Source organism: Scyliorhinus canicula, chromosome 4 (assembly GCF_902713615.1).
Source record: "Scyliorhinus canicula chromosome 4, sScyCan1.1, whole genome shotgun sequence".
Taxonomy (NCBI): Eukaryota; Metazoa; Chordata; class Chondrichthyes; order Carcharhiniformes; family Scyliorhinidae; genus Scyliorhinus; species Scyliorhinus canicula.
This window is the reverse complement of record NC_052149.1, coordinates 235,465,343-235,493,076: the sequence shown is the minus strand read 5'-3', so window position 1 is coordinate 235,493,076 and position 27,734 is coordinate 235,465,343. Positions and strand designations below refer to the sequence as shown.

The following is a 27,734-nucleotide window of genomic DNA, read 5'->3' as shown; positions in this document are numbered from 1 at the left end:
AACCCACGCAGACATAGGGGGAACGTGCTGACTCAGTACAGACATTGGACCAAGCCGGGAATCGAACCTGGGACCCTGGCGCTGTGAAGCCACAGTGCTATCTACTGTGCTACCGTGCTGCCCGGACCACCAGTCAGTGGGTTATTGCTATGTGTTTGTCACTTATCAGCACTGTCAGCGACAGATTTAGTAATTTGCTTAATGATCGCAAGGAGGCTGATGGGGTAATAAATACACAAATTGCACCTGCCCTGGATTTTCTGGGCGGAACATAGATTGGGCGTTTTGCACATTTTCGAGTCAGTGCCAGTGCTGCGGCCGTGGGAAAAGTTCATGGCAAAAGGCATGGAGAGTTCTGGAGCACAAGTTTTCGGGACTATTGCTGGAATGTTGTCATCTCCCAGAGCTTTTGAAGCATCCAGTGCCTTCAGTTGATTCTTCATATCACGTGGAATCTGAAGTCTGGCATTTGTGATCCTGAGGAATTCGAGAGAAGGCCCAGCCATTCTATTATTTTGACGGGAGATGTTTGCAATTGATTCGAAATGATCTTCTGCAGTGATTTTCTGACGCCCCCTTCCTCGCAAACATCCACAGGTCATTGAGAATGGGTACAGTTGTGAAGCCTCCAACTCCAATTAGTTGTTTAATTGCCTACCACCATTTAGGACTATGTTTGGTAGGACTGCAGGGTTGAGATCTGATCGTTTGCTTCTGGGATATTTTACCTCTGTCTGCTGCATTTTGATTTATCTTTCTGTTATGCAAGTAGTTCTGTGCTGTAGTTTCAACATGTTGCCAAACCATTTTCTCGTGTGCCTGCAAGTGATCGTGGCTAGCTGTCCTCCACTCTTCCTCTGTCCCCTGCTTTGTGACTAATGATAGAGTGGAGCTGCCGGACATATGCTGGGCATACTTACATACTTTGTAGGCCTCCGATTGTGGTATAAGCGGTTCAGGAAGGTTAACTGGATTAATACCTGGAATGGACGCATTGTCTTACCAGGAAAGGCTGAACAGACTACTAATGTATCTGATGGATTTTGGAACAGTCAGAGAAAACATGTAAGATCCGGAGGGAACTTCGCAGGGCGAAAGTGGAAAAGATGTTTCTTCTTGTGCAAGAATCTAGACCTCGACATCACTGTTTCAAGACTTGTGCTCACTCATTTACGACAGGGATGAGGAAATATATTCTCGCCGAGATTGTGACAGGTGGTGGCAGGGGGTTTCCTTGTCCAAATGTCACCTGATGCCATGGGACATCGTGGGCTGGAGTTCCTGTCGGTTACATATAGATCACATTCTTCCTGACTGTATAACATTTTCCACGGCCTCCAATAGATCCATCCGCCTGGTGGGACAGGACAAACTTAGTGATTGTGATGGTGGTGTCATGAATATTTTCTATAAAATTGTATTCGGAGAGATTATTTGTTGACATTCATTCCAGTGATGTGGACGTCATCTGATAGGTCAGCATTTATTGTCCATCCCTAACTGCCAACGAGAATGTTGTGATGAGTAGCCTTCAGGAAGTGCTGGACTCCATGAGGTGTATTGCACCCACAGTGCTCTGAGGGAAGAGTTTCAGGATTTTGTTCCAAAGACAGTGAAGAGATGATTATATCGGTCTAGTCAGGGTCGTGTATGATTTGTAGGGTAACTACCAGGTCGAGTTCTTCCCATCAATCTGCTGCCCTAGTCCTTTAAGATGATAGCAGTCATGGGTTTGTAAGCTGCCGCCGAAGGAGTCTTGGTGAATTCCTGAAGTTCACCTTGTAGATGGTACACTGTGCGCCGGTGGTGAAGAAGGTCAATGTCTGTGGACCGCATGACAAACAAGTTGGCTGCTTTATCCCAGATGGTGTCAAGTTTCTTCAGTATTGTTGGAACTTCACTCATAGAACATTGAACATGGAACATTACAGCATAGTACAGGCCCTTGATGTTGCGCCGACCTGTGAAACCGCTCTAAAGCCCATCTACACTATTCCCTTATCGTCCAGATGTCTATCCAATGACCATTTGAATGCCCTTAGTGTTGGCGAGTCCACTACTGTTGCAGGCAGGACATTCCACACCCTTACTACTCTCTGAGTAAAGAACCTACCTCTGACATCTGCCCTATATCTATCTCCCCTCAATTTAAAACTATGTCCCCTCGTGCTAGACATCACCATCCGAGGAAAAAGGCTCTCACTGTCCACCCTATCTAATCCTCTGACCATCTTGTATGCCTCAATTAAGTCACCATTTAACCTTCTTCTCTCTAACGAAAACAGCCTCACGTCCCTCAGCCTTCCCTCATAAGATCTTCCCTCCATCCCAGGCAATATCCTGGTAAATCTCCTCTGCACCCCTTCCAACGCTTCCACATCCTTCCAATGATGTGGCGACCAGAATTGCACGCAATACTCCAAATGCAGCCACACCAGAATGTTGTACAGCTGCAACATGACCTCATGGCTCCAAAACTCAATCCCTCTACCAATAAAAGATAACACGCCGTACGCCTTCTTAATAACCCTCTCAACCTGGGTGGCAACTTTCAGGGATCTATGTACATGGACGCCGAGATCTCTCTGCTCATCCACACTACCAAGAATCTTACCATTAGCCCAGTACTCTGTCTTCCTGTTATTCCTTCCAAAATGAATCACCTCACACTGTCTGCACTAAACTCAATTTTCCACCTCTCAGCCCAACTCTGCAGCTTATCTATGTCCCTCTGCAACTTGTAACATCCTTCTGCACTGTTCACAACTCCACCGACTTTAGTGTCTTCTGCAAATTTACTCACCCATCCTTCTACGCCCTCCTCCAGGTCATTTATAAAAATGACAAACAGCAGTGGCCCCAAAACTGATCCTTGTGGTACACCACTAGTAACTGGACACCAGTCTGAACATTTCCCATCAACTCAGCCAGGGAGGTTGGGAGTATGTCTTCAAGCTTCTAACTTATGTTTTATCTTTGTTGGGCAGGCTTTGGGGAGTGAGGAGGTGAGTTAATGGCGACAGGTTTCCTAGTCTCTGACATGCTCTCTTGTTGCCACAGTATTTATAAGGCTAGTCCAGTTCAGTTTCTGGTGTAAGAATACGCTCAAAGACGTTGATAATGAGAATTGGGTGGTGGCAATGCTATTGCTTTCCAAGGGGCGATGGTTGCATTCTGTATTGTTACAGATAGCCATTGCTTGGCATTCACATGGCGCGAATGTTGCTTGCCACTTATTAGCCCAAGCCTGGAGATTGTGCATGTGTTGCTGCATTTGGACATGGAGTGCTTCAGTATTGGAGGGGATCAGGAAATGTAGAATCATCAGCGAATATCCCCACTTCTGGCGTTATGATGGAAGTAAAGTAATTGATAAATCAGCTAAATATGGGTGACCTAACACACGACTCTGAAGAATTCCTGCAGTGATGTCCTCGAACTGCGAGAATTGACCTTCAACGAGTACAACTATCTTCATTTGTGCTAGATCTGACTCCAATCAGCGAAGCATTTCCCCCTGATTCCCAGTACCTCCAGTACAGCGCAGGAATCTTATTACCACACTCAGTCAAAGGCTTCCTTAATCTCAAGGACCATCTCTCTCACCTCACCTCTGCAGTTCAGCCATGTGTACCATGTTTGGCCTCAGGCTGTCATGAGGTTAGTAGCTTAGTGATCCTGGTGGAGCCCAAACCGATCGTCAGTGGGCAACTTAATGCTAAGCAAATGAAGCTTGCTAGCAGTGCTGATGACCCCATTCTTTACTTTACTGATGATCCAGACTACACTGATGGGGCGTTAGTTAGCTGGGTTGGATCTGTCCTACTTTTCCTGTGCACGTGATAACTGAGCAAGTTTCCGCATTCCTGAGTAAATGCCTGTGTTGTAACTGTATTGGAACAGCTTTGCTGGAGCCGTGACTAGTTCTAGAGTACAACAATTTCGTACTATTGTCCAATCATTGCCTGAGCACATAGCCTTTTTACTCTACTGTGCATTGAGTAGCTTCTTGATATCACTTAGGGTGACTAGAATTGGCTGAAGAGTGACACCTGTGATACAGACAACATCAAGAGGAGGGCGAGATGGAGCATCTGCCACGCAATACTGACTGCAGATTGCTGCAAATGCTTCAGCCTGATTTTATGCACTGATGTTTTGGGCTCCCCACCACGGACAATATGTATATTTATGGAGGCACCCTACTTGTTGGTCGTTTAATTGTCTGTGAACATTTATTATTGTATGTGATTGGACTGGTGAGCTTAGATTTTATCAGTTGGTTGTCTGTCTCTGTCTTTTGCGAGCTGATTATGCAGGTTGGCATGCAAGAAGTCCTGAATTGTAATTTAACCAGGTTGAGTCCTCATTCTTGGTAAACCGAGCGTTACTCCTGGCATGCCATCTTGTACTCTTCATTGAGCCAGAGTTGATCCCCTGGCAAACTCGGTTTGTTCTGACTGAAACGACGGAGGTTGAGGCGCGACCTGATAGAGGTCTACAAAATTATGAGGGGCATAGACAGGGTGGATAGTCAGAGACGTTTTCCCAAGGTAGGGGGTCAATTACTAGGGGGCAGAGGTTTAAGGTGCAAGGGGCAAGGTTTAAAGGAGATGTACGAGGCTAGTTTTTTACACACAGGGCAGTGGGTGCCTGGAACACGCTGCTGGAGGGGGTAGTGGAAGCAGGGCCGATAGTGACGTTTAAGGGGCATCTTGACAAATACATGAATATGATGGGAGTAGAGGGATACGGACCCCGGACGTGTAGAAGATTTTAGTTTAGACACGCAGCATGGTAGGCACAGACATGTAGGGCCGATGGGCCTGTTCCTGTGCTGTACTTTTCTTTGTTCTTTGTTCTTCTTTGTGTTAACGGCAACATGGGGACAGTGCCGGGTTATTAACTTTCCCATTGCAATTCAGTGCAATGCTGCAGCAGTCCACAACTCCTGATAGATGCCCACTCTTGAGTTGCGAAAGCAGTTCAAAAACGTTTGAGCACTTCTTTAAAGACGCACATCACAATAGGGGTACCATCATGTGAAGACGAGCGTTTCGCCACCAGGATCATACAGTGGTCACGCCCATTGACACTGCAACGGATAGGTGCGTCTGCAGTAGGCAGATTGGTAAAGGGGAGGTCAACTACGTTATTCGCTTTTGTTTGTCCACCCACCGCCTGCTGCAGACCAGTCTAGCAGCTATGTCCTTGACGGTTCGGTCAGCCCGGTCAACCATTGCCATCCTTAGTGATGGAATTTGAATACACCCACCCAGAGTACACTCTGTGCCTTTACCACTTAAATGGTTCCTGCAGGTCGTGTTCAATGTGGAGCAACACCGATTCATCATCTGAGGGCGGGGTTGCCAGTAGTGTTGCGGTGTGTGGTAGTCATCAAGAGGTTTGTTTGATCATCTTGGACTTGACGCCATAACACGTCATGGGGCCAAAGTTGCGGATTCCCAGGATAACTCCTGCCGGATTGCATAAAACTATGCTTCCATACCTGCTAGTGATGCAGGACATACTCAGTATGCAGGAGCTGGTGTCTGTGACAATTCCTGTTCGGTACGATTCGGTGAATGTAACTATGCCAGGCTGGGAACAAGAACTCCCACGTTTTGCAAAAGCCCCCAGTTATTATTAAGGGGGACTTTGCAGGTTCAAGAGAGCTGAGTTTGCTATTGTCCTTTCCGGAGCCGAAGTCGATGCCGGATGGGCTGTCCTTTTTCTTCCCTTGTTCACTTCCTAGTGGTTTAATGTAACTAAGTGGCTTGCGGGGCCAGCACAATTTGGCCAGACCACGTGTGGTCTGCAAATTTCCGTCCCTATGAATATTAGTGAGGCAGATGGGTTTTGACAATAATTGACAAGCGTTTCATTATCATCAGTTCATTTTTGATTGGGGATTTGTTTTTGAAGAGTTAAGTTTCCATCACCATGGATTCCCAGCGCATTTCCTTTAGTCTCTGGATAATGAGTTCAGTGAGAACAGCACTAACCACCACCTTTCCCGGTTTCATTGCTGTAAATTATTTCAACACAGAAATAAATACTATATTGGTGCAATTCGTTTCAATGATTAACTGATTTCTACATATTTCTTGATTGATCATCATAAAGATTTTACGCAAAATACTATACTTCTTTACTATCTTGAAACAGATCTTTTGAATATAAGTTCATTATGTTGTCGAGACAAAATGCACATTCCTCAAATACCGCAATGTTAAGAAGTCTTACAACACCAGGTTAAAGTCCAACAGGTTTCTTTCAAATCACTAGCTTTCGGAGCACTGCTCCTTCCTGAGATGAATCTGAGAAATGTTTAACTAGTTTATCGAATTCATAAACGGTCAGTTTTATAAAAGCATGCAAACAACTATATTTTGTCATGATAGGAAACATATTTTTACAATCCACGACCATTGTCAGAGTCATAGAATGTCAACAGCGCAGAAGTAGGCCATTCGGCTCATCGAGTCTGCACCGACCATTCAATGGATACACACGGCCAATCGCTGAACTCCCCCGAAACTTTGCACACTAATGGGCAATTGATCATGGCCAAGCTATCTAACCTGCACATCTTTGGACTGTGGGCGGAAACCGCAGCACCCGGAGCAAACCTGCGCAGACATGGAGAGACTGTGCAAACTCGATACAAACAGATTGAAATCTAACCCTGGTCCCCAGCGCTGTGAGGCAGCCCCTAACGTTTCTTTGATATGGGCAGGATAATTATCTAACAGAGACATGTTTCTTGCATTTAGGGAAGCATTAAGATAGCTACTGTTTTGGTAACAAATTAATAAAACATGTTTCCTCCTCACAAACATGCAAACAGAAATCAAATATTTAATAGGCAGATAGCCCCTGGATGTGTTTTACTGGATATTTTATGGAGATAAACAAATGCCGACTGGGCCTTAAGCTGCAACTGTTGTTTAACCACCGTTCACTACAATGTTTCATAAAGGCGTTGAGGCCGTGGCAAAGGCTACTCTTGGGTGAATTGTTAAACAGCTGGCTGGCATAAAATTTCTGATTAACACGGTTGTACGTGGTTTTGGCGTGAACACAGAATCACAGAATTTACAGTGCAGAAGGAGGCCATTCGGCCTCCTTGCAAAGAGCACTCTACTTAAGCCCACATCCTATCCCCGTAACCTTCGACCCCTACCTAGCCTCTTTGGACACGAAGGGGCAATTTAGCCTGGTGATTTCACCTAACCTGCACATCTTTCGTTTGGGGAGGAAACCTGAGCACAATACTGAGGAGGCCTGGGGAAACTAAAAGGTCTGAAGGTGGATAAATCACCTGGACCGGATGGACTACACCCGAGCATTCTAAAATAGATATCTGAGGAGATTTTGAAGGCATTAGTGATAACCTTTCAGGAATCACTGGAGGCAGGAAGGGTTCCAAGGGACAGGAAACTGGCTAATGTAACACCGCTGTTTTAGAAGGGAGGGAGGCAGAAGACGGGAAATTATACTCCGGTTAGCCTAACTTCTGTCACTGGTAAGATTTTCGACTCCATGATTGAAGATGAGATTGTGGAGTACTTGGGAATGCATGATAAAATAGGACTCGGTCAGCACATCTTCGTCAAAGGGGGCGTGTGTCTGACAAATCTGTAGAGTTCTTTGATGAAGTAACGAGGAAGTTAGACAAAGGAGAACCAGTGGACGTGTTATAAGTTTGCAAATGATACAAAGATCTGTAGAGGGGCAGGTAGTATGGAGGAAGCAGGGGGCTGCAGAAGGACTTGGGCAGACTAGGAGAGTGGGCAAATAAGTGGCAGATGGAATACAATGTGGAAAAGTGTGAGGTTATGCACTTTGGAAAGAGAAATGGAGGCATAGACGATTTTCTAACTGGGGAAATGCTTAGGAAATCAGAAGCACAAAGGGGCTTGGGAGTCCAGGTTCAAGATTCTCTTAAAGTAAACGTGCAAATTCAGTCGGCAGTTAGGAAGGCAAATGCAATGTTAGCATTCATGTCGAGAGGGCTAGAATACAAGACCAGGGATGTACTTCTGAGGCTGTATAAGGCTCTGGTCAGACCCCATTTGGAGTATTGTGAGCAGTTTGAGGCCCCATATCGAAGGAAGGATGTGTTGGCCTTGGAAAGTGTCCAGAGGAGGTTCACAAGAATGATACCTGGAATGAAGAACTTGTTGTATGAGGAACATAGATACATAGAAGATAGGAGCAGGAGGAGGCCTTGTGGCTCTTCGAGCCTACTCCACCATTCATCACAATCATGGCTGATCATCCACCTCAATAGCCTAATCCTGTTTTCTCCCCATAGCCTTTGGTCCCATTCTCCCCAAGTGTATATCCAGCTGCCTCTTGAATATATTCAAAGTTTTAGCATCAACTACTTCCTGTGGTAATGAGTTCCACAGGCTTACCACTCTTTGTGTGATGAAGTGTCTCCTGATCTCTGTCCGAAATGGTTTACCCTGAATCCTCAGGCTGTGACACCTGGTTCTGGACACCCACCATTGGTAACATCTTCCCTGCCTCTACCCTGTCTAGTCCTGTTAGAATTTTATAAGTCTCTATGTGATTCCCGCCTCATTCTTCTGAACTCCAGCGAGAACAATCCCAACCTAGTGAATCTCTCCTCATATGACAGTCTCGCCATCCCTTGAATCAGTCTGGTAAACATTAACTGCAATCCCTGGAGAGCAAGAACATCCTTCCTCAGAGAAGGAGACCAAAACTGCACACAATCCTCCAAGTATGGTCTAACCAAGGCACTGTACAATTGCATCTACACATCTCTCCCTCTATACTCGAAACCACTTGCAATGAAGCCCAACATACCATTAGCCGCCTTTGCCGCCTGCTGCACCTGCATGCTTACCTTCAGCGAATGGTGCACAAGGACACCCAGGTCCCGATGCACACTCCCCTCTCCCAATTTACAACCATTCAAGTAGTAAACTGCCTTCCTGTTTTAGCTTCCAAAATGAATAACCTCACACGTATCCAAATTATACTGCATCTGTCATTGGTTGGCCCACTAGCCCAAAACTGTCCAGATCTTACTGTAGGATACCTGCATAGAATTAGAATATACAGTGCAGAAGGAGGCCATTCGGCCCACCGAGTCTGCACCGGCTCTTGGAAAGAGCACCCTACTAAAGCCCACACCACCTAATCCCCATAACCCAGTAATCCCACTCAACCAACACTAAGGGCAATTTTGGAGACGAAGGGCAATTTAGCATGGCCAATCCACCTAACCTGCACATCTTTGGGCTGTGAGAGGAAACCGGAGCACCCGGAGGAATCCCATGCACACACAGGAGAACGGGCAGTGTCCGCACAGACAGTGACCTGGCCGGGAATTGAACCTGGGACCCCGAGCTGTGAAGCAATTGTGCTAACCACTATGTTACCGTGCTGCCCGTTGCATCATCGTCACACTTCACCCTCCCACCAAATTTGGTATCATCACCAAACTTTCAGATGTTATATTTTGTTCCCTTATCCAAATCATTAATATATATTGTGAATAGGTGGAGACCCAGCACCGATCCCTGTGGTACCCCACTAGTTACTGCCAGCCAATTTGAAAAGGACCCATTAATCCCTACTCTTGTTTCCTCTCTGCCAACCAGTTTTCTATCCACCCCAATACATTTCCCCCAATCCCATGCGCTTTAATTTTGCACAATAATCTCTTATTTCGGTACTGTGTCAAACGCCTTCTGAAAGTTCAAATATGCCACATTGACTGGCTTCCCCTTGTCGACTCTACTGGTTACCTCTTCAAAGAATTGCAACAGATTTGTCAAGCATGATTTTCCCTTCATAAGTCAATGCTGACTCTGACTGATCCTGCCACTGCTTTCTCAATGTTCCGCTCTCAAGTCCTTGACAATGGATTCAAGCATTTTCCCCACTACCGATGTTAAGCTTTCTGATCTATAATTCCCTGCTTTCTCTCTACCTCCCTTTTTGAATACCGGAGTAGCGTGAGCTACCCTCCAATCTACAGGGACAGTTCCAGAGTCTATAGAATCCCGGAAGGTGATCACCAATGCATCCACTATTTCCAGAGGCACCTCTGGGGTGCAGATTCTCAGACCCTGGGGATTTATCGGCCTTCAATCCCATCAGTTTTCCCAGCACGATTTCTCTACTAATGTTGATCTCCCTCAGTTCTTCCCTCTCACTAAACCTTTCATTCTCCAATATTTCTGGGATCTGGTTTGCGTCCACGCAGGGGCTGGTTTAGCACAGGGCTAAATGGCTCGCTTTTAAAGCAGACCAAGGCAGGCCAGCCCACATGGTTCAATTCCCGTACCAGTCTCCCCTAACCGGCTCCGGAATGTGTCGACTAGGGGCATTACACATGTGAAGCCTACTTGTGAAAATGAGCGACTTTCATTTCATTTCATTTGTGAAGACAGAACCAAAGTATGTATTTAATTGCTCAGCCATTTCTTTGTCCCTTATTAACACATCAACTAATGCTCTCTCCGAAGGTAAGCAGCTGTTTGGAGCAAATACATAAAGTGTCATAGTCCCAGATGACCATATGCTGATTTCTCCTTTGAGGGGAGGGGCTGGTGGTGGATGGGGCGAGGTCGGTTTTAGCGGGGGTGGGAGAGATGGTTGAACGTGATTTAACCTGAGGATCACCATCCATCAGGCGAGGGATAAGATTCACACGGCGGGTTTTCATGAATAACCGCAACAGGTACGGGAACTGAACCCTCATATGCTCACTGTTTTGGGAATTTTAAGTGGACTGGAAGCTCAGAGGCACACAAAGGATCTTGTGGTGCTTGTCCAGGGATCCTAAAGACGGCAGGACGTTTTAGTAGGGTAGGTAAGAAGGCATATTGACAAATGCCTTTAGCAGGGTGCCATAGATTATAAGGGCAAGAAGGATACGTTGGAGTTGCACAAAACTTTGGTGAGGCTACAACGGGAGTACTGTGTGCAGTTCTGGTCGCCTCATTGGTGACGGGTGTGCTGGAGGGATTGCAAAGCAGATTGTTTTGGATTGGATTATTGTCACGTGTACCGAGGTACAGTGAAAAGTGTTATTCTGTGTGCAGTTCAGACAGATCATTCCGTACATGAAAATAAAGTACATAATACGGCAAACACAAAATACACAATGTAAATACATGGAAACCGGCATCGGGTGAAGATTTGTGAAGAGATCAGAAAAGTCCATGTCCACCAGTCTATCAGAGGGTCGATTGGGAGTCTTGGAACAGCGGGAAAGAAGCTGTTTTTGAATCTGTTAGTGCATGTCCCCAGACTATTGTACCTCCTGCCCGATGGAAGAAGTTGGAAGAGTGAGCTAGCCGATGGGAGGGGTCTTTGATTATGCTGCTCGCTTTCCCAAGACAGCGGGAGGTGTAGACAGAGTCAATGGATGGGAGATTGAAAAAGATTTTACGTAGAATGAAGCATTTTAGCTACGAAAGCTGGATAGGCTCGGGTTGTTTTCTTTGGAGCATAGAGGGCCGATGGGGGACCTGATCGAGATGTGTAAGATTCATAGAATCATGGAAGTTACTGTGCAAAAGGAGGCCATTCGGTCCATCGAGTCTGCACCGGCCCTTGGAAAGAACTCCCTACTTAACCCTACACCTCCATCCTATCCCGTAACCTAGTAACCCCACCTAACCTTTTCGGTGCTAAGGGCAATATAGCATGGCCAATCTACCTAATCTGCACTTCTGTGGACAGTGGGAGGAAACCGGAGCACCCAGAAGAAATCCACGCAGACACAGGGAGAACGTGCAAACTCCACACAGAGAAGCCGAAATTGAACCTGAGACCCCATAGCGGTGAGGCAGCAGTGCTAACCACTGTACTATCGAGAGATATAGATACGGTAGATAGTAAGCTTGGGGTTACCCACAGTTGAAGGTCAATAATGATGGGGCATAACTTTAAGGTGAGAGGCAGAATAGTTACGGAGATTTGAGGATGTGTATTTTTACCCAGAGGGCACTGGCTGTCTGAAATGCACTGCGTGTGCGGTAGTAAAGGCGGACAACCTCACAACGTTTCAAAAGTATGTGAATGACCGTTTGAAATGTCACAACATTCAAGGCCATGGGCCAAGTGCTAAGAAGCAGGATTAATATAATTTTAGCATCATCTTGTTGCTGCAGAATCGCTGGTCCGAAGGGCCTCTTCTGCACGACATGATTCTATGACTATATTAAAATAAAAAGAATATTTTATTGTCACAAGTATGAAGTTACTGTGAAAAGCCCCTCGTCGCCACATTCTGGCGCCTGTTTGGGTAAGCTGGTACAGGAATTGAACCCGCGCTGCTGGCCTTGTTCTCTATCACAAACCAGCTGTATAGCCCCCTCATCTAAACCAGCCCTCCGTTGTATAACACTGCACCGATGTGGAAAAAACTTTTATTCCTGAAATCCTCTTACGACCTCACATAGAAAGATTGTGTGATGTAGTAGCCCATCTCTGTGGAAACTTTGTGAAGGACAATAAGTGAAAAGGACTGGTTGATCGTTTGTATCGTGCTCGATGCCTCTCTCGGCCTGGATAAAGAATGGAAGCATCACATGAAGCCAGAAGGAGCAGTAAGACCTGCTGCAGGAGGGCGGTACAGAGAAGCAGTAAGGGTAAATGTGGCTTCCTTCACCCTTCTGGATAAAATACACCTTTTGTCTTCTGAACATTCTCCACGAGGATATCCATTGCCACGTCCGAAGAGTGTGCACTATCTTTTCCAGTCCCTGAACCAACCTATGAAATCTCACACTTTCAGGGGAAATGGAGCAAGGAACCCACAAAGGCTTCTTTATCAACGTTGCAACAGTCAGCACTTCAGTGACTTTCAAAAAAGTTTGTTATTTTAGCATTGCAGCCATGTCATGCCGCTTTTCACATTCTGATCGAATATTCAATAATGTGTTTAACTAATTTGATATGTAATTGTAGTAAAATTGTCATCCGTGATGACTATTCATTTACATCATTTTTAAATTTAATTATTATATATCTAATGTCACTGCAAATAAAAGTTTTTTTAATGCTGAGTGGAGAGATGATAGATAAATACGCTAACATTCTTATGAGCACAGTAGTTAGCACTGTTGCTTCACAGCGCAGGGGTCCTGGATTCCCGCTTGAGTCATTGTCTGTGCGGAGTCTGCATGTTCTCCCTGTGTCTCAGTGGGTTTCCTCCGGGTGCTCTGGTTTCCTCCTACAAGTCTCAAAGACGTGTTTGTAAGGTGAATAGGACATTCTGAATTGCCATTCTGAATTTCCCCTCTGTGTACCTGAACTGACGCCGGAGTGTGGCGACTGGGGGATTTTCACAGTAACTTCATTGCAGTGTTAATGTGAGACTACTTGTGTCACCAGTACATATTATTTTTACAGAGACGTGCAGCAGACCAACTGGGGGGACAACATTTGTTACCTACAAGCAGAAAATGCATTTTACGCCGTGAAATATTTTCTTAAAGACACAAACATCCCTCATCTTTTGCAACTAATATTTACTTTTGTCACCATAGGTATTTAGCTCTCAGCCTTTCTGGCAAGTATCTATGAAGGTTATAATTTATATGAGTCCCATATAATACACAATGGTTTACACATATCAGCAAGTGTCAATTTCAGGTATTAGATTCCACGTTCATAGAGAATTTTTAAAACTCCTTCCCGACGGAGACAATATTCTCTACACCACTGCCGCTCGGATATTTTCTGCCTTTGCAATACTTATTAATAACCCACATTTTGTTTGCACAGAGATTCATTGTGTTTGAGGAATATTGATTTTTTGCGATGTTTTAATGTTAAGGCGAATATAAATGGTTAGTCCAATCAATCTGCAACTTTCTAGAACGTGCTGAAATAATCGATTCACTCAAATAATGCATTGGGCACTTTTTTATATTCTGATCAACCGCTCAGCCTCAACAAGTTACTCAAATCACGAAGTAATTATTGCTAGCTTAAGGTCAGCAATGTATATTTACGTATTCAAACTGGAACTTATGCAAGTTATTCCAAAGTATACAATATCGTGCCTTCCCACAAAAGCTCCCACGTTAATTATTGTGATGTTTTGGCTTTGATAGCAACCAATGTGTGGATTGACATTCGGCTCCTGCGGAGGAGGGGTGTCCAACTTTCACACAGAATCTCTCTGAGCACCAACATGGGCTGTTCCTTTTAACATAACTTCCCTGAAATATCTCAGATATATGCCAAGCTCTGCTTCCTCCTTTACGTTTTCACATCCCCTCAATGTTTTCTGGTTGACATATGCAAGATATATTTAGTAATGCACCTCTCACCTCGTGAACTCCGTCCTGCCTAGGACAGATGGATGCATCTTCGTGATTAGCAGCGACACATGTGCCAGTCTTGCGATCAATCATTGATGTAGCCGAACCATGTAACTTCAGAACCATTGCATCACTCATAGCTGGATCAAAATGAAGTTGTTGTGGAAGTGTTGCATTTTCATAGGCCTGTGTATAATTGGATGGTATCTGAAGATTGACACTGGCCTTTTCAATTCCATGGCGTGAGCTCATCCGGGAAAGGTATGGCGTATTCCAACAGCGAAAGCCGCTGTTGGTATATCTGCCTTTGCAAAAATTAATACCGAGGAATAAAATAGCCACAAGTAAAAGAAATGAGGTTGTGCCAAATAAAATCATTAGATAAAATTTCAAATTCCATTTCCACGGTCCATTGGTCTCCAGCGTTCCAACATTAGACGCATTTTCTGTTGTATAATCCTGCACTGATACATTGATAGTGGTTGTCGATGAAAGAGATGGGGTTCCGTTGTCCCTCACCAAAACGACGACCTTTGTTCTGACTGGATCTTTATATGTAAAGTGGCGAATCGTCCATACTTCTCCTGTTTCTGGAGCCACAGTAAACAGACTTTCATCAGTGGGCTGATAGAGTTGGTAAACAAGTTGAGCATTCAGACCAGAATCGGCATCAGTAGCTGTCACTTTTGCAACCAAGTAACCTGGTTCGGCCGATCTCGGTATTTTGTCCTCTGCTGCGGATCCTTTGATAGGCGAAGGTGAGACGATCACAGGGGCATTGTCATTCTGGTCCACGATGATCACGTTGACCGTTACATTACTGCTGAGTGGAGGTGACCCCGAATCTCGCACTCTCACATGCACTTCAAAGCTTGCCAGTTGTTCAAAATCAAACGATTGGTGAGCAGACATCACACCACTCACTGCGTTTATCGAGACGAAAGTGAATGCAGGCAAACCGTGTATCAGGCTATTCAAAAGAGAATAAGAAAGTTCGGTATTTTGATGGAAATCTGGATCAAAGGCAGACACAGATCCAATTGAAGCATCAATAACATTATTTTCTGTTACATACATGGCAAACGAAGGCTGCGTAAAACGTGGCGCATTGTCATTTATATCTGTGACCAGAACTCGGATGGTTTTTGTGGTCGACAGGGGCGGGATACCAGTATCAGTGCAGATAATAGTAATGTTGTACTCTCGCACACGTTCACGATCGATATCACCTTGAGTGACTAACGTGTAGTAATTATTAAAAGAAGTGGTAAGTTTAAACGGGATATCTCTGGGGATCCTGCAATGAACATCTGCTGTGTTTTCAGAATCTCGGTCTGTAATTCTGAGAACAGCGACTGCAGTGTCCGGGGAAGCGTTTTCTGAGATCGTGCTTGAAGTGGAGGTTGCTATTATTTCAGGAGAATTGTCATTGATATCAGTAACAATTACCAAAACCTTACAGTATACTGCGAATGGATGTGGACCTCTGTCCTTAGCTTGTATCGACATTTGGTAACTATGCGTTTCCTCAAAATCCAGAATACCAGTTAGCCTGATTTCCCCGGTTGCTGCCTCCAAGTTAAATATTTCACGCACTTTGTCAGGAGTGTGATCGCTAAAAGAATAGATTACCTCACCGTTCGGACCTTCGTCCATATCCAACGCAGTTACTTTCACAATCAATGTATCTTTGGGTGCATTTTCTGCAGTGGTAACTTGATAGATGTTTTGTTGGCAAACTGGGGCATTGTCGTTCACATCAACCACCGTAACTTTAATCTCAGTGGTTCCGAATCTCTCCGGGTTCCCTCCATCAAACGCCGTCAGTGTTAGTCGATGAGTCGGTTGTTGCTCTCGGTCTAACTGCCGCTGCAGCAGCATTTCTGGGGCATCAGCTTCCCCACCCTCTGACTGCGATTTCAGTCTGAAATACTCGTTTGAACTGAGTTGATAGGAGCGAACACTGTTCGTTCCAGCGTCCGGATCAAAGGCACTCTGGAGTTGAAAGGACATGCCAAGTGGCGTCAATTCTGATATTTCAAGGTTAGCGTCGCTTCTCCGGAAAAGGGGCGCATTATCGTTTATGTCCAGGATGTCAACTTCAACACGATATATCTGAAATGGATTTTCAATCACAGCCTCTAACATTAATACACAACTGAGGCCTTGTTCACAAAGCTGCTCTCTGTCTATTTTTTCCTTTACCTGCAAAATTCCAGTTTTTAAATTCACGATTATATATTGTTTTTTACTTTCAGATGCGATCCGAAACCTGCGTTCAAATAGCTGTTTAACATCTAACCCGAGGTCGTGAGCAATATTTCCAACAAAGGCACCTAGCTTTAATTCTTCAGCAATTGAGTAGCGAATATTCCCAAGTGCCGATTCGGAAACAGACGTGAGAATGATGTAGAGAACGGACCATTGCGGCACTCGGCTATTTAGCAAAAAGGCCATTCCGGATCAACGTACTGCAAATACCGATTGATGCTCAGATGAATCTAATGCTCCTTATTGTAACGACGAGTGCGTAATTGTCCGTTACCTTGGTTTTCCAAGTTTTAAGTAATCTGCTTTTCACCAGTCCCCGAGTGTTCTTTGTCAAAATCGCAAAGGTTACTTGCACAATTCCCGTTCGATTTGCTCGGATTCTTTCTGAGATGTGAACCAGGCGCCTGGACAGATGAATGTTCCTCCTCTCCTTGATCCTGCGCAGTGTTTGTTTCAGGGGGCGTAGCGCTGGATCCTCAGCCGCATTTGCTCACCCCATTGGAAGACAGCGACACAAAGAGACTGGGCCAATAATAACACCACTTAATCTTAAAGCAATAGTGCCTCCACAGAACAGCGGAAGAATTGCTTTGTGTATTTAATGGTGTACAACTTCAATTCACATTTGAGTGTAGTATTTAGTATATGTTTCGCATGCTGTCTTGATTAATTATTCATTACTTGGATACGTCAACAACGTTTAACCTAATGAATGAAACCATCTATTTGAATTGCTCTGATCCTTGCTTGTATTCTCTACTTGTCAGTTATTAACATAAATACCATTAACATCAGTCTAATCATGTAATGTTGCAGATGTAATATGAATCTTAGCCTTGACGGACGTCTTTGTTAGTTTGAAGTAATTTGCCCTAGCCTTAAAGTGATAGGCACAGAAAAAGAAAAAGAAATTCCAGGTTTTACTTGCAATAATTGCCCTTGGGCCACGTGGACTTTCAGGAAGACGCACCATCACTTGCACGGGACAACTAGGGATGGGAAAGAAATGCTGCCTATATCGTACGGTAGGCGATAATTGTTGCCTGCAATGTAACCTCATTCTAACTATCTTCGAGTTATACATAATTACTTCTGATTTTACTCATTTCTGAGACTGATAATAGAACCAGATGCAACACAAATGATAAAAAGCCGGCTTCCAGATGCCGCAAGTGGTAACGAGATTGCATTGGAATGTTACCATTCATTGCAAGGGAAATCCAGTGTGGAAGTAGGGAATGTATCCTCCAGTTGTGCAGGATGTTGCTGAGACCATCATATCAGGAATATTCTCCACTGTTTTGGTCTCCTTGTTTTAGAAACGATGCGACTGCATTCGACGCAATTCAGAGAAATTTCACTCGATCATTTTTTGGACTGAAGGGGTTGCCTTATGAGCGAAGTTGGACAGGTTGAGTCTCTATCCTTTGGAGTTTATGAGAATAAGAACAGGTACGGTAGCACTATGGTTAGCACGGTTGTATCACAGCTCCAGTGTCCCAGGTTCGATTCCCGGTTTGGGTCACTGTCTGTGCGGAGTCTGCACTTCCTCCCAGTGTCTGCATGGGTTTTCTCCGGGTGCTCTGGTTTACTCCCACAGCCCAAAGATGTGAGGGTTAGGAGGATTGGCCATGCTAAATTGCCCTTAGTGCCCTCAAAGGTTAGGTTGGGTTACTCGGTTACGGGGATAGGTTGGACCTGTGGGCTTAAGTAGGGTGCTCTTTCCAAGGGCCGTTGCAGACTCGATGGGCCGAATGGCCTACTCGTTCACCGTAAATTCTACGATGTTATGATCTTATTTCAGCATATAAAATCCAGCGGGGACTTGGCAGGGTGGATTTTTGTGAGGAGTCTTGGAACAGTGGGCACAATTTAAAAATCAGGTTTCGCCCATTTAAGAATGAGATAAGGGTTTATTTCTCTCTCAGATCCTCGTTATTCTGTGTCTGTCTCTGCCCAGAGAACGGCGGAGATATGGTCAGAAATATGTCCAAGGGTGAGTTGGACTTTTGCGCAACAATAGAATCAGCGTTTATGGTGCTGGGGATGGGGGGCGAGGTGAAGGCGGGATGTTAGGAAAGGTTTCAGAAGGTTTTTGACAAGGTCTCACATAGCAGATTACTAAAGTTAAAGTACATGGCATTGGAGGTAGAAACTTGATATGGATAGAAAGCTGGTTAGCAGACAGGAAGGAAAGTGTTGGAATAAATGGGTATTTTTTCCGATTGGCAGGCAGTGAATAGTGGGGTGCCGCAGGGATCTGTGCTCGGACCGCAATTTTTCATATTATATATTAATGGTTTGGACGAGGGAACTAAATGTATCATCTCCAGGTTTGCAGATGATATTAAGTTTGGTACGTGGAAGAGCTGTGAAAGATGGTTTAGCGTGATTTGTACAGGCTGAGTGAGTGGGCATATTCATGGCAGATGCAGTATAATGTAGATAAAGTAAGGTTATCTACTTCAGTAGCAAAATTGGAACATAGATTATTATTTGAATGGCTGTAAATTGAGAGAGATGGATGCTCAGCGATACTTGTACCTTTGTGCATCTGTCACTGAAGTTAAAGACAGAAGAACAGCAGTGAGCAAGTAAGGCAAGTGGTAGTTGGTCTTCATAGTGCAGAGATTTTAATATGGGAACAGGACTGTTTTGCTGCAATTGTATTGCAATTAAGGGGCAGCAGGGTAGCATGGTGGTTAGCATAAATGCTTCACAGCTCCAGGGTCCCAGGTTCGATTCCCGGCTGGGTCACTGTCTGTGTGGAGTCTGCACGTCCTCCCCCTGTGTGCGTGGGTTTCCTCCGGGTGCTCCGGTTTCCTCCCACAGTCCAAAGATGTGCGGGTTAGGTGGATTGGCCATGCTAAATTTCCCGTAGTGTCCTAATAAAAGTAAGGTTAAGGGGGGGGGGGGGGTTGTTGGGTTATGGGTATAGGGTGGATACGTGGGTTTGAGTAGGGTGATCATGGCTCGGCACAACATTGAGGGTCGAAGGGCCTGTTCTGTGCTGTACTGTTCTATGTTCTATGTATAATGCCTGGTGAGGCCACGTTTGGAATATTGTGTGAAGTTTTGGTGTCCTTATCTGAGGAAGGATGTTCTTGCTATGGAAGGAGTAAACACACGTTTACCAGGCTGTTTCCTGGGATGGAGGGACTGTCAAATAAGGAGAGACTAAATTGGTTAGGATTATTTTCACTGCAGTTTAGAAGAGTGAGGAGGTTCTCATAGAAACCTGTAAAATTCTAACCGGATTAGACAGTGTAGATTCAGAAAACTATGACCCCGATGCTTGGGGAATCCATAACTCGGGGTCATAGTTTGAGAATAAGGGACTGAGGTCGGGAGAAATTTCTTTACAGAGTGGCGAATCTGTGGAATTTACTACCACAGAAAGTAGTTGAGGCCAAAGCATTGTGGCATTTCATAGAATCCTAGAATACGTACAATGCAGAAGGAGGGCATTGGACCCATCGACTCAGCACCAACTCTATGGCAGCACACCCTAAATAGGCTCAATGGCCTGCCCTATTCCGTAACCCCACCTCAACTTTGGACACAAAGGGGCAATTGTGCGTTGCCAATCCATCTACCGTGTATATCATTGGACTTTGTGAGGAAACTGGGTCACCCGGAAGAAACCCACGCCACATACGGAGAGAAAGTGCAAACTCCACCAAGTCACCCGAGGCCGGAATTGAACTCAGATCCCTGGCGCGGTGACGCTGCAGTGCTAACCACTGTGCCGCTGTGCCGTCAACATGTTGACGTTAGCTGCAGTTGCAAAAGCGTGATTCAGTATGATAAGCCAGTAATGATTGGAGATGAAAGCAACAGGATTCCATTATCTCGCATCATGAGTATGAGTTTCCGTAAATCCTTGACCACCCCCCCCCCCAAACACGCAGAAATCTCAATATATCTGCACTCTCTTGAGTTACAGTCAACCGGCTGACATCTCTAGGCTTAAGCCATTGATAGGAACGACACTGGAGGCTTTCCAGTGACGTCCACCGACGTCACTGCCCTGCAAGATACCCGAAGCGTAGGCGAAGGGCAGCTGAAGGATCGTGGCAGTAGTTACATCTTCCTCTGGCGCGAAAAGCCGACGATCAGCCCAGGACGCAAGGAATTGGTTTTGCCTTCAATAACTAACTCGTTAGCTGCCTCTCAAAGGGTAGAGTGTCTATGGGATTCTTTATATCGGTGGGCTGTTGAGGCTGGGCCGTTAAATATGTTCAAGTCTGAGATAGATAGATTTTTAGTCAGTAAGGGAATCAAAGGTTATGGGGATAAGACAGGAAAGTGGACCTCAGAATTATTACATCAGATCAATCATGAATGGCAGAGCTGACTCGATGGACACAGTTTCCTACTTCTGCTACAACGTCTCATGGTATTGTATATGGTGATGCGACAACGAGCATTTTCCATTTCATTGTCACTCATAAGACAGCTATTGTAGTTTCGGAAGAGCCATCCTCCGCTCTGCAACCTAACCAATTCTGATGTTACCATTATTTCCGGAGCATGATCATTAACATCAGTAACTTGTGAAAGATTTAAACAGTGTACTGATCTGGCATGGAAACATCTATCCTGAACTTGGACCAAAATATCGATAATGTGGATTAAGAAACGGAAACAGTAAACAATTAATGCAGATTTTAGGTCAAAATGGTTGCCGAACATTTTGGTGGACGGCTGGTTGTCAGATGTGTTGGGAAAAGTTAAACGTTTCATAATGCTATAAGTCTCCACACCGCAAACTATGAGGAGGGTCACCATCTGTCTGTTGTCCTCGACTATGTTGTTCAGATGAAAATGTATTCCATTCACTCTGGGTCCAATCCCCAGTCTTGCACCGAACACTTCAACCGATAAGTAGCATGTTTGCTGTCTGGTACAACAGAATGGCTTGAAGGCCACGACATAAAGGCCCGACCAGGTATGGTTGGCAGATTTCCTTCCCTACGGACATTAGTGAACTAGATGGTTCGTCATTTCATGTTTAATGCCACATTGTTTAATTGAGTTCCAAGTCCACCATCGTAGGTTAATAGCGCATTTTCTTAGGCCTTTGGACTACTAGAACCGTGAAAATATCACTAATTACACCTCTCCCTGTTTCATAGTTATAAAAACTATCTAACTTATTCATCAATAAGCCATGTTTATTCATGAAATTATCTTAGAACCTAACCGAAAAAATGTTGCGTATTGTCCGACTCCGTCTTACTGGATATCAATAGGAGGCAGAAAGAGAAAGGGAATGGGTGTTCATTGGTATAATGCTCGAGGTCTCCCTCGGTCTTGATGAAGAATGGAAGCATCATATGGAACCAGGAGGAGCAGGAATAACTGCTGTAGGAGAGAGGGACAGCAGGGTGGCAAGCATGAAGTTGACTTCCTTCACCTCTGGATTCAGGCCATCTTTGATCTTCTGAAAAATCATGGTGTTGTATATGGTGATGTTCATCGGGACATCTATTGCCACACCAGAAATATGTGCACCACCTCTTTCAGTTCCTGAACTAGTCTATAACATGTAACTGTGTGCAGCCACATTTTCAGAAGAAATGTGGCAAGGAGCCCAAAAATGCTCTTTCCCGAAAAGAGTCCTGAACAATTCCAATCCACCACCACAATCCGCCGCCTTGCTGAACTCGTCCTATCTCTCAACAAGTTCTCCTTTAACTCATACTACTTTCTCCAAATCAAAGTTGTAGCAATATGTACCCGCATGGGGCCCTGCTACGCATGCCTGTTTATGGGCTGTCCATTGCCACATCCAGAAATATGTGCACCACCTCTTCAAGTTCCTCAACTAGCCTATAACATGTAACTGTGTGCAGTCACACTTTCAGAAGAAAAGTTGCAAGAGGGTATGTACAACCTGCCTTGTTCCAGGCCAACCGGGACCCCTCCCTCAACTCTTTTACCGGCACATCGATGACTATTTTGGTGCCACTTCATGCTCTCGTCCGGATCTGGAAAATTTCATCAACTTCGCTTCCAGTTTCTACCCGTCCATCACTTTCACTTGCTCCATCTCAGACACTCGCCTACCCTTCCTTGAACAAAGGAGTGATATCTAAATGTGCGAACATTCTAAAGTTTTTGAGACAAGTTGAAATTTTTTTGCAAATACGCAGTATAAAATCCAATGAAACTCGTCTGTTACCACGCATCTCTCACGCTGCCTTTCGCATTATCTGAGGCCATTACTGGTGTGGTAGACAATGGGGAGCCTATGGTTGTGGTACATCTGGATTTCCAGAAAGCCTTTGACAGGATGCCATACAAAACGTTGCTGCATACGATAAAGATGCTTGGCGTTAAATGTAAAATAGTAGCACTGATAGAGGATTGGTTAATCAATAAAAAGGAAAGAGTGGGGATTAATGGGTATTTCTCTGGTTGGCAATCAGCAGCTAATGGTGCCCTCAGGGATCAGTGTTGGGCCGACAATTGTTCACAATTTATATAGATGATTTGGAGTTGGGGACAAAGTGTAATGTGTCCAAGTTTGCAGACGACACTAAGATGAGTGTTAAGCAAAATGTGCAGAGGACACTGGAAGCCTGCAGAAGGATTTTCATAGTTCAAGTGAATGGGCTAGGGTCTGGCAGATGTAATAAAATGTTGACAAATGTGAGGTTATCCATTTTGGTAGTAATAAGAGCAAAAGGGATTATTATTTAAATGATAAAATATGAAAACATGCTGCTTTGCAGGGAGACCTTGATGTCCTAGTGCATGAGTCGCAAAAAGTTGGTTTACAGGTGCAACAGGTGATTACAAAGGCGAATAGAGTTTTGTCCTTCATTGCTAGAGGGATGGGGTTTAAGACTAGCGAGGTTATGCTGCAACTGTATAAGGTGTTAGTGAGGACACACCTGGATTATTGTGTTCTGCTTTGGTCTCCTTACGTGAGAAAGGACGGACTTGCGCTGGAACGTGTGCAGAGGAGACTCACTCGATTAATCCCGGAGTTGAGGGGGTCGAGTTACGAGGAGAGGTTGAGTAGACTGGGACAGTACTCATTGGATTTACAAGGATGTGGGGGATTCTTACAGAAACCTATAAAAGTATGAAGGGAATAGATATAATAGATGCTGGGAGGCTGATTCCATTGGCATTTGAAAGCAGAACAGGGGGACATAGCCTCAAAGTAAGGAGAAGTAGATTTAGGACTGAGTTTAGGAGGAACTTCTTCATCCAAAGGGTTGTGAATCTATGGAATTCCCTGCCCAATAAAGCAGTTGAGGCTCCCTAATTAAATGTTTTCAAGATAAAGATAGATAGTTTTTTGAAGAATAAATGAATGAAGGGTTACTGTGTTCGGGCCGGAAAGTGGAGCGAAGTCCACAAAAGATCAGCCATGATCTCATTGAAGGTGGAGCAGGCTTGAAGGGCCAGATGATCGACTCCTGCTCCTAGTTCTTATGTTCTTATATATTCTATGTTGCAATTTCTATCTGCCAACTGAATATGGACCTCCACCAAACTGAGTTGGAAAACAATCTTTGTTACTCTCAAGAAAAAAATGTATTTTACCCTTGGAATTTTTTTAAATGAAGGACTTCACTCGTCTTTTACATTTTAATATTTTCTCAACATATTATCACCATAGGGATTTAGCTCACAACATTCTGGCCATGCTATACTTCTGTCACGTTTTTAATGTGTATGAGCGCACAGAGCTTCCCAATGTTCTGTGCATAGAGTTTCCAATCATCACGATTAAAACTCATCACCAGAGTTCCGTTTCAGGTCTTTGGTTCCATGTTCGCTGATGTTTTAAAACTCTCTCCAGTCTGACGGAGAAGATTTACACCACACCCCTCCCTATCACGTTATATTTTCCACGTTTATAATAGTTGTTCTGAACACTTTTTTTGTCTGGACTGGGAATCGTTGTCTTGGAGAAATATTGATACCTCGCAACGCTTTTAAATTCATGCTAATATAAGGTGCCTGTCCAATACTTCTGTAACTTTCTAGAAGGTGTTGAAATGATAGGTTCGCTCAAATACTTTATTAGCCACTTGCTTTTTTTATTTAGTTTCAGCGCGTAGCCTGAACATGTTTCCAAAATCACTGAGTACTCACTGCAGGTTTAAACACAGCAAATTAAATACTCCTATTCAAACAGGCAATTATGCAAGATATTCCTCTAAATCCAGTATCGTACCTTCCCATAATATATCCCACTTTAATTATTGTGATTGTATGCTGTTGATACCAACCAGTGTATGGATTGACATCGGGGTCCTGTACTAAGAGGAGCGTTCAGGTTTCATCGACACACTCTCTGACAACCAGCAAGGGCAGTTGTTTTGTTTTTACAGAATTTGTATGAAATGTTATCTTATTAATAAGGAAAACTCTCCTCCCTCCATTAAGTTTTCATATCCCCGCAATATTTTCTGGTGAACATTTCCAAGACAATTTTTAAAAGGCACATCTCACCTCATTAGTTGTGTCCTTCCTTGCCGAGATTAATGCTTTTTCATTTTTTGCAGCGACACATGTGCCAGTCTTGAGATCAGTCAGGGATCCAGCCGAGCCATGCAACTTTAGAAACATTAAATCATTCATAGCCGGATCACAGTGAAGCTGCCGTGGAAGTGTCGCGTTTTCATACGCCTGCGTATAATTGGATGGTATTTGAAGATTTACACTGGCCTTTTGAATTCCATGGTGCGAGCTCGTCTGGGAAAGGTATGACGTACTCCAACAGCAAAAGCCGTTATTGATACAATCTCTGCCTTTGCAAACCTTAATACCGAGAAATAAAATAGCCACCAGTAAAACAAATGATGTTGTGCCAAACAAAATCATTAGGAAAAATTTCAAATCCAATTTCAATGGACCACTTGTCCCCAACGTTGCAATACTGGACCCATTTTCTGTTGTATCATCCTGCACTGATACATTGATAGTGATCGTCGATGAAAGTGATGGGATTCCATTGTCCCTCACCAAAACGACGACCTTTGTCCTGATTGGATCTTTACGTGTAAAGTGGCGAATAGTCCATAATTCTCCTGTTACTGGAGCCACAGTAAACAGACTTTCATCAGTGGGCTGATAGAGTTGGTAAACAAGTTGAGCATTCAGACCAGAATCGGCATCAGTAGCTGTCACTTTTGCAACCAAGTAACCTGGTTCGGCCGATCTCGGTATGTTGTCCTCTGCTGCGGATCCTTTGATAGGCGAAGGTGAGACGATCACAGGGGCATTGTCATTCTGGTCCACGATGATCACATTTACGGTGACATTACTGCTGAGTGGAGGTGACCCAGAATCTCGCACTCTCACGTGCACTTCAAAGCTTGTTAGCTGTTCAAAATCAAACGATTGATGAGCAGACATCTCACCACTGACTGCGTTTATTGAGACGAAAGTCAATGCCGGCAAACCGTGTATCTGGCTGTCGAAAAGAGAATAAGAAAGTTCGGCATTTTGTTTGGAATCTGGATCAAAGGCTGACACCGCACCAATTGAAGCACCAATAACATTATTTTCTGTTACATAGATGGTGAAGGAAGGTTGCGTAAAACGTGGCGCATTGTCATTTATATCTGTGAGTAGAACCCGGATGGTTTTCGCGGTGGACAGGGGAGGGTGACCTGCATCAGTGCATATAATAGTAATGTTGTACTCTGGCACATTCTCCCGATCTATGTCACCTTGAGTGACTAACGTATAGTAATTTTTAAAAGAAGTGGTTAGTTTAAACGGGATCTCTCTGGGAATCGTGCAATAAACATCTGCTGTGTTTTCAGAATCTCGGTCTGTAATTCTGAGAACAGCGACTGCAGAGTGCGGGGAAGCGTTTTCTGAGATCGTGCTTGAAGTGGAGGTTGCTATTATTTCAGGAGAATTGTCATTGATATCAGTAACAATTACCAAAACCTTACAGTATACTGCGAATTGATGTGGACCTCTGTCCTTAGCTTGAACCGAAATCTGGTAACTGTGTGTTTCCTCAAAATCTAGATTACCCTTTAGCCTGATTTCCCCGGTTGCGGCCTCCAAGCTGAATATTTGGCGCACTTTGTCAGGAGTGTGATCGCTGAAAGAATAGATTACCTCACCGTTCAGACCTTCGTCCTTATCCACCGCAGTTACTTTCACAATCAATGCATCTCTGGGTGTATTTTCTGCAGTGGTAACTTGATAGATATTTTGTTGGCAAACTGGGGCATTGTCGTTCGCATCAACCACAATAATTTTAATTTGGATGGTTCCGAATCTCTCTGGGTTCCCTCCATCAAACGCCGTCAGTGTTAGTCGATGAGTCGGTTCTTGCTCTCGGTCTAATTGCCGCTGCAGCACCAATTCTGGGACGCCAGTCTCCCCACCCTCTGACTGCGACTTCAATCCGAAATATTCGTTTGAATTCAGTTGATAGGAGCGAACACTGTTAGTTCCAGCGTCCGGATCAGCAGCACTCTCGAGTGGAAAGGACGTTCCAAGTGGCGTCATTTCTGATATTTCTAGATCAACCTCGCTTCTCCGGAAAACGGGTGCATGATCATTTATGTCGAGTATGTCAACTTCAATACGATAGATCTGAAGCGGATTATCAATCATAGCCTCTAACATTAATACGCAACTAAGGCCTTGCTCACAAAGCTGCTCTCTGTCTATTTTTTCCTTTATCTGCAAAAATCCAGTTTTCAAATTCACGGTTAAATGTTGTTTATTGCTTTCAGATGCAATCCGAAATCTGCGTTCAAGTAGGTGTTTAACATCTAACCCGAGGTCTTTAACAATATTTCCAACAAAGGCACCAAGCTCTAATTCTTCCGGTATTGAGTAGCGAATGTTCCCATAGACCGATTCAGAAACAGACGTGAGAATTACGTAAAGGACCGACCAAAGCGGCACTCGGCTATTTAGCAAACAGGCCATTCCGGATCAACGTACTACAAATATAACTGACTGATTCTCAGATTAATTTTACGCTTCTTTTCGTGAAGACGAGAACTTCATTGATCATTACCTTGAATTTCCAGGTTTAAATTGGACTGGTATTCGGCCACTCCTCGGTGTTCTTTGTAAAATCGCAAAGGTAATTTCTACAAAATATTCTCGGACTCTTCGATGTGAACCAGGCGCCTG

The 27,734-nt window shown here is 44.3% G+C and overlaps 1 protein-coding gene across 11 annotated transcripts in view; it reads right to left on the bottom strand.

Moving 5' to 3' along the window:
• LOC119965489 (protocadherin-10-like) overlaps positions 1 to 27,734 on the bottom strand; it is a 631,779-nt gene that overhangs the window by 401,604 nt on the left and 202,441 nt on the right. Inside the window, exon 1 of one of the 11 annotated variants that reach the window (XM_038796342.1) lies at positions 25,074 to 27,609. The exons of 9 other annotated variants lie outside the window; for them this stretch is intronic. In XM_038796342.1, the coding sequence (XP_038652270.1) occupies positions 25,074 to 27,524 (2,451 nt within the window). In that variant the 5' untranslated portion in view covers positions 27,525 to 27,609. Of the gene's footprint in view, positions 1 to 14,333; positions 17,184 to 25,073; positions 27,610 to 27,734 lie in introns of those variants that run through there. One more of the 11 variants, XM_038796345.1, reaches the window with a different exon arrangement.